At 39.0% G+C, this 7,369-nt stretch overlaps 1 protein-coding gene across 3 annotated transcripts; it reads left to right on the forward strand.

Moving 5' to 3' along the window:
* The first annotated feature begins 46 nt into the window (after positions 1–46).
* ppm1kb (protein phosphatase, Mg2+/Mn2+ dependent 1Kb) lies at positions 47–7,049 on the forward strand. Of its 3 annotated transcripts, none has more exons than XM_079616887.1 (7): positions 47–252; positions 1,204–1,687; positions 1,922–2,022; positions 4,049–4,214; positions 4,291–4,435; positions 4,589–4,723; positions 5,338–7,049. In XM_079616887.1, exons 2-7 carry the CDS (start codon positions 1,248–1,250, stop codon positions 5,467–5,469), a joined length of 1,119 nt encoding a protein of 372 aa, XP_079473013.1. In that variant the 5' UTR covers positions 47–252; positions 1,204–1,247; the 3' UTR covers positions 5,470–7,049. The 3 variants fall into 3 exon arrangements, with proteins under 3 accessions (XP_079473013.1, XP_079473012.1, XP_079473011.1); XM_079616886.1 differs by having other exon boundaries at positions 101–252; positions 964–1,687; XM_079616885.1 differs by having other exon boundaries at positions 116–252; positions 1,117–1,687.
* The last annotated feature ends 320 nt before the right edge of the window (positions 7,050–7,369 follow it).

The raw sequence follows: 7,369 nt of genomic DNA on the forward strand, positions 1-7,369 counted from the left end.
GCAACCACTGTTTCTCTTAAATCATTGGTTTAGATCCATGTCAATCACAGAAATCGGGCCAATCAACTGATTGAACCCCACCGACGAAACGGAGGGATCTGATTGGTTCTCTGGTATTTTCCTTCAGAGGCGGTGCAGAGGGAGCTAAGCTGAAACGACTCCGAGAAGAAATGACCGACTGTATATTTACAAACTAACTCGTTAGGATAAACAAAAACAAATCGAAATTCATTGTTATCACATAATTTGAAGGTAGGTAGCGAATATAAATCTAGAAATTATACAATATTCTCTTTTTGTTGTCGCGGAATCAGTTTTTGCTAGCAGCTCGAGCGCCGAAAAGCTCGAGGATTCATCTCCATTTTGCTTGTTGTGATTAATGTTATCATTATTAAGCTCCTTAATATCATTTATTGCTATACTTTATATCAGTTTATACAATTTTGCGTTATTAGTTATGTTCAATACGTCACTAACGAGCTGTTTGAAAGCATTGCTAACATGCTGTTATATAAGCGGAGTGTTGCGTCATGTTTATTTACACTCTTTTCCTTTTTAACTTGTTGATTATTTGCCCATGTGTCTTATTTGGGCTATTTTCCTTTTAGATTAATGTATTTATTTTGGCGTCGAATCGCAGGTTATGTTTATATAATCTATTAAATCTTGTGTGAATTAAACAGGGGGCGGGGCACATTTGCGTATAACCTTGTTACTGAATGACTGCATTGGGACAGGCATTAAACCCGCTGTTTAGTGTTTAAACAAAGGCTGTCTTATAACCTAACGAGCTGACTACCTAGGCAGCATTTTTGGGCATGTATTATACAATGTTGTTATTATTGAATGACTTAAGTGGGCGGGGCTGTAAACATGCTATTTGGTTTTAAAACAAAGGCTGTGTCTCAAAAAAAAAAACATTGAGCTGCCTAACTAAATAGCTTTTTTTTTTTGAAATCATAGGTGCCTAAAAAGTGCTGTCTGTGTTGCCATCTTGCTAAGTTTTGAGAAACTTTGAAACTGGGTACGTGCTGCATTTCGGATAGTATGTTAATCTAGGGAAAAACAAGCCCTGTGGCAAATCATTCATTTGTCCATTTCCTCCTTGTCTTTCAGAGAACTCCTGGTCAAGACTGTAAATTCTTCAAGACACACTTTCTGCACTAAATTTCAAAGCGTATTTTGGGTCCCATTTTGTTTCAGACTCTTCCCACCTATTCCATAAGTGCGGTGTCCAGCCACGGAGTATGTCAGTGGCTCTTCTCATGCGATATGCCACGCTCAGCGGGTCCCGTGTCTGCAGCAGGGCCGCCCTCGGCCTGACCAGCGCCCATCAGGAAGACCCGAGACGCTCTCTTCACACTCCGTCATCTCCTCGGTGCAGTAACTCGCGCTTTGATCCAGACAGCAGTGGCCAGCCGACTACCTGGGACTCCTTCGGGATCTGGGACAATCGCATCGATGAGCCCATCATGCTTCCGTCAAGCATCCGCTATGGTAAACTCATTCCCAAAGTTAGCCTGACCAAGGTCGGCTGTGCCTCGCTGATTGGTCAGCGGAAGGAGAACGAAGACCGCTTTCAACTATCGCAGATGACGGACAACATAATGTACTTTGCGGTTTTTGATGGCCACGGGGGCGAAGCGGCTGCTGATTTCTGCCACAAGTACATGGAGAAGCATATTAAGTAAGGATCAGTCGTTTAATGACTGTTATTATTTTATTTGTGTATCCCTTTTCACCAGTTTTGTCAAGAAAATGCATCCGGCTACAAGAAAACCTCACGATTGTGCTCAGATAGAGGCTCAAGCCGTGTCTTTAGTAACATAAAACTTCAGCGATTTCCTTCAGGAGATGTGTTTTGAAATCTGTGTTTAGAATAACTAACTGTTTATGTTGCATTTGGTGATTTCTGTTTCAGAGACATTGCAGAGGAGGAGAATAACTTGGAGTTAGTTTTAACCAGGGCATTTCTTGAGCTGGACAAATCGTTAGCCAGGCATCTCCACTTCAGTGCAGATGGTAGGTCCTATTTCACCGATTTATTCTTTTTTTGAAAGCATGCATGTTACATGAATAGATAATACTCTGTAGTCCCTCTGCTCAGTTTTAGTGTCTTGATTAATAAGTATTGCTTTGATGCATCAGGTATACATGTAACAGAGCCAAATTGACGTTTGTGAGCTGAACATGACGATATAGACTAAAGAAATATTTTTGTTTAATAAAATAATAAACTGATCCCTAATGCAGAGCAGGGAAGGCCTGTATAATCTTCTCGTGATAGTTCACAGACTTCTCTTTGGCTCTGTAAGATGCGTCCATCCTAACATAAAGACAGCACTTGTATATACTAGGGGTGGGTAAAAAAATTGATTCCTAGATGCATTGACATTTTTTCTCCAAATTGTTATTAATAATTGTATTTACTAAAAAGACTATGCAGGAAAAACACTGTAGTTTGGAGGACATGTTTGCATTGGCATATATACCACAAAATGGTGTTTACGCTGTGCGGCTTGTGCAAACAAACATACACAGAAGCTTTTAGATAAATTTGACAGGCAAAAAGGACAATGCAAAAGTCCCAAGCTTTAGTTTATAACGTCTTTAGAAAACATCCCAACTATCATATAATATAAATGCGTGTACGACGTACGTGCATCTCAGAGTGGCTCCGTCACAATGCTTCTCCACTTGAACTGGGAGTAGTGAATACTTTATTCGATCCAAATATTATTGCCTTATTGTTATTATATATGTATTATAAATCTTTAAAGGCTTAGGTCTTTGCTTAGCTCTATTTTTATTACCACGGGAAAATATCAATTACTTGAATAATCGTCAAAATAATCAACCGATTACTCGGTTACCAAATTAATCGTTAGCGACAGCTGTTCATCTTTACAGAAAATCTGCCTACTGGTACTAGGCACCGTAACTTAATAAAGATTTGCATCCATCCAGTGAAAAATCAAAATGCATCAGGAATTATTATTTCAGGAATTTAATTATTTCAAACAACATGACTCCTTGAACTGAAATGGTATCAAATATTAAATTTGATTCCCACCCCCAGTATATAATATTAATGCATATTTAAAAATAGGGTTTTGCCATTTTTCTTTAAAATAGTCTTTGTTAGATTCATGTGTGTTGATAAGGATATTAAATGCTGTTAGAATAAGTACGATTATGCCAGGCCCATCTTATTCATGTAGTGTGCGGCCCACTAGTGTGGCCTGCTGCGTGACATGTCCAATCTTGCCCTTTGTGTGTGCGTGTTATATCTACAACAGCCGCGGACCCAGCTTACCCCCTATAAGAGCCGCAGCTCTGCACTACCTTTATGGAGGCCGGAGGGCTAGATTGCTCCAGCGGGTCCTTGCGTGGACTTCTGGAAGGTTCCTGACCTTTCTCTCTCTCTCTCTCTCTTTTCCTTTCTGTCTTTCTCTCTCATCTCTCCTTTACTGTGCTCTGTCTTCTTCACATGTGTTGGTTGCTGGAAAATGATTGGTTAGTTGTTGTGTTCAGAGCTTGTTTTCTGTGTATGGATAACTCTAGTTTTATTTGATGTTGTAGAAAAATATATTTACTGTGGGAGAACAAAGTAATTTTCAGTGACGGAAAGCTGTTTGCTTTTATGCTATTAATGATTTTTTGTAAACCAAGCAAGATGCTTTGCTTAAACGATGGTGTTTACTGTCATATGTGCCATAGCTAGTCAAAAAGACACAATGCTACCTGGTTGCCTTGACCAATCCAGTGCATCATCTCTTTCAGAATCTCCCTCTTTTTTGTTTTGTTTTTTATCAAAAGCTTGTTTACCAAAGCATCGCGTACATATTTATTAAATATGCACAGTATTGTGCAGTACAGTACACTAGAATCATGTGCAATTATCAGAACAGGACTAAGAATTAAAGCTTTTTAGTTTCTGTGTGTGTGATTAAAAAATTGTACTAAAACTCACTGCGTATTATTCTGTATCTGTGACTTTAAACGCATCACAACTAACCATTCTGCCTCGCTCTCTGGTGTGTTACAGCCTCTCTGTTGAGTGCAGGGTCCACAGCCACAGTGGCTCTGCTGAGAGATGGGATCGAGCTGGTGGTGGGCAGTGTGGGGGACAGCCGTGCCATGCTGTGCCGCAAAGGCAAGGCCCTCAAACTCACTGTGGATCACACACCTGAGAGAAAGGATGAAAAAGAGAGGTACAGTTTGCCTGGGTGCACTAGTTTCTCCAAGCAGATTGAGAAAGTCTTTTGATCGACATGTTTGTTTCTGAAGGATACGTAGGACTGGAGGTTTTATTACGTGGAATAGTTTGGGTCAGCCTAATGTCAACGGCAGACTGGCCATGACACGCAGCATTGGAGATTTCGACCTCAAAACGTCAGGTGTCATCGCAGAACCAGAGACTAAGAGAGTTTCAGTGAGAGCTTTTTTTAAAATTCACTTTAAATATACTGAAAATGTCTTCTCTTTCTCTCTCTCTAATTATATATATATATATGTATAAATTATTTCAAAATAATATAAATACTTGTTAAAAGTTGTATTGATTTAAGTGTACCTGTGTTGTCAGTTGCATCACGTCCATGATGCTTTCCTGGCACTCACTACTGATGGCATCAACTTCATCATGAACAGTCAGGAGATCTGTGACGTCATTAACCAATGTAACGACCCTAAAGAGGCCGCACAGCGCATATCTGAACAAGTGAGTCAAATAATCCAACATCCGCCATTAAAGGGTTAGTTCATCAAAAAATGTATTTCATGTCGTTTCAAACCTGTACGGCCTTTGTTCATCTTTGGAGCACAAAAGATCTTTCTGATGAAAACCATGAGCTTTCCGACACTCCCATAGACTGCAACGTTATTACCACTTTCAAGGCCCAGAAAGGTACTAAAGACATGGTTAAAATAATCCATGTGACTCCAGTGGTAATGTTATGAAGCGACGAGAATACTTTGGGTCTGAGACTGACATGGAAGAGAAGAAATTGTTGAATAAAGTTTTTTTTTTTTTTTTTTTTTTTGCACACAAAAAGAATTTTTGTCGCTTCATAACACAACAGTTTTTTTTAAAGTCACGCTGTTCATCGGTTTCATGATCGATCGTCCCTGTAACGTCCCAGTATTCGTGCACATCCCTAACCTAAACCATTTTTTTTTTTTATGTCCGGCAAAAACAAGAATATTGTGATGCGTCCTGTTACCATGATATAAACCTACTCATTTATTATTGTCTCTATTGTGAATACAGCAGGTTTAAACATGCGTACGATTCGTAGTACCGTAAGTTAATTGGCTCTCTTCTGTCTCTCTCAGGCTCTTCAATATGGATCTGAAGACAACAGCACTATCATTGTGGTGCCGTTCGGTGCCTGGGGCAAACACAAAAGCTCTGACGTGAGCTTCTCCTTCAGTCGCAGTTTCGTCTCCAGTGGCCGCTGGGCCTAAAGCGGAAATAACTCAAGACACTGATGGTTTAATTGATACAAAAAGCGACTCACTAATCTGAGCTGAACAATGTGCAATATTCTCATTATCCATCCTGTGAGGATCACCTCAAAAAAGACCAGTTAAAGCCAGGACCCACATTTAATCTGGTTTTGGAGTTGATTTCTCTCATCAGAATGATTCTAAGCTATTTAGCCTAGAAGCAAAATAATCATTGAATTGATGTCTAAGACGGTGTTAAAGATTTCCTGAGCTTTGAGGTTTTCCTTGTCTTGAAAATTGTTCCGCTAACAGTTATTTGGTTACCTCAGTTCTGGTTTTCACAATACTTTAGAATAGTTTGCCTTGCCATAGTGGAATCAACACCCGTCACATTTTAATGTCACAACAGGAATGTCAAGCACTTTCAGATTTTGGGAGGTTCCATTTTGTTTTTTTAACCTTCATGACTCTTCGTAGTGTCGAGTGACGCGCATAAGCACATTTCTCTGGTCGCCAGTCTTTGTCTGATGGCTGTGCGCATTCCTAAGCCCATATTCACAGTTAGACTACTGTGTGTACTGAAATATGAACTCCCATTCCTTGTGCAAGCACACGTTTCTATAACTCTGTCTCCTATTATTAGTGTGAATATACTTCTTCCAGCTTAACAACCAGCAATTAAGAAATATTACTACCAAATGCAATCCGCAACCCAACTTGAGGACCATTGTGTGAACAAATCGACGATTTTTCCTGTGCCTTGTCCATAAAACGTCTGTTCTTATTTCACATGCTTGAGTTATTCTGGTGAGGAACTCAACTTTAGGTTCATAACTAAAGTTTTAAACTGTGACGTGTGCTTGTTTAGTGTTACCAGACAAACTATTTTTATCCAGATTGCACACTTCAGCGGTTTCCCTACAATGCATAGATCAAAGTGCAGATGGTTGTTTTATTTTATTTATATAATGTATATGATGGACAGTTAACTTTATGGTATATGTGAATGTATAGATGTTATATCTAAATACAACTTTTCTTCTAAAATCTCCTAGTTACAGGAGAGAAGTGAACATTCATTCATTCATTCATTCATTCATCCTCTGACATGATTGTTGTAATTGCAGACATTCTGCTGGAAAATCTTTTGTCATGATCTCTGATGTCCAGTGAATTTTATTTGAAGAGCCAAACACACGTGACCTCAGCAAGTCGGCATCTCGGTTCAGGCTTCGTATTCTAGTGCTGTTTAGTAACACTCCTTTCATTCTCATTCAGCATTTCCTCTCATTTTAGACTTTTAACAGCCTTTTTTTTTTTTTCACGTCTTCCTCTTTAAGGTCCAAAAGCGCTTCCAGTACGATAGGCGTCTTGTTTCTTTCCATATGTGCTGTTCTTCAGTTATTCTGTTTCTGTCAGAATGTATTACATTCAGTGTTAACACAACTGTGCATGGATTTTGCCTAGAACAATCTGTAAAACAACTACAAGTGTTTCCTGCTCTCTCTATATATATATGGACCTAACTTTGCTATTATTGATATGCAGTTTATTGTAAAATACAATGCAGCTGTGAATAAAGTTTCACCAGAAACATCTCCTTTGGTTAAACATTTTATTTTTTACCTGTTTAAATACTGATGCATCTGCTGTCAAATCTAATTGGATCCATTTGAAGGTAATGTTGTGCGTCACATTTCTCATGGTATTAGGCACCGCAATTATTGATTCTTGCTTCTTCTTCTTTTCTAATCGCCTTACTACTAAAAGCATATATTTTAGTCGGCCTGTAAACTTAAAGTTTGAATAAATGTCCCGCTGCAATGTGAATAATTGAACACGTTATATTATTGTGTCCCAGTAAATGTAATGCAGGAACATGTATCCGACTGAATCCCACCCTCTGCTCCATCTATAT

The sequence above is a fragment of the Phoxinus phoxinus genome (assembly GCF_949152265.1).
Source record: "Phoxinus phoxinus genome assembly, chromosome: 6".
Lineage (NCBI taxonomy): Eukaryota > Metazoa > Chordata > Actinopteri > Cypriniformes > Leuciscidae > Phoxinus > Phoxinus phoxinus.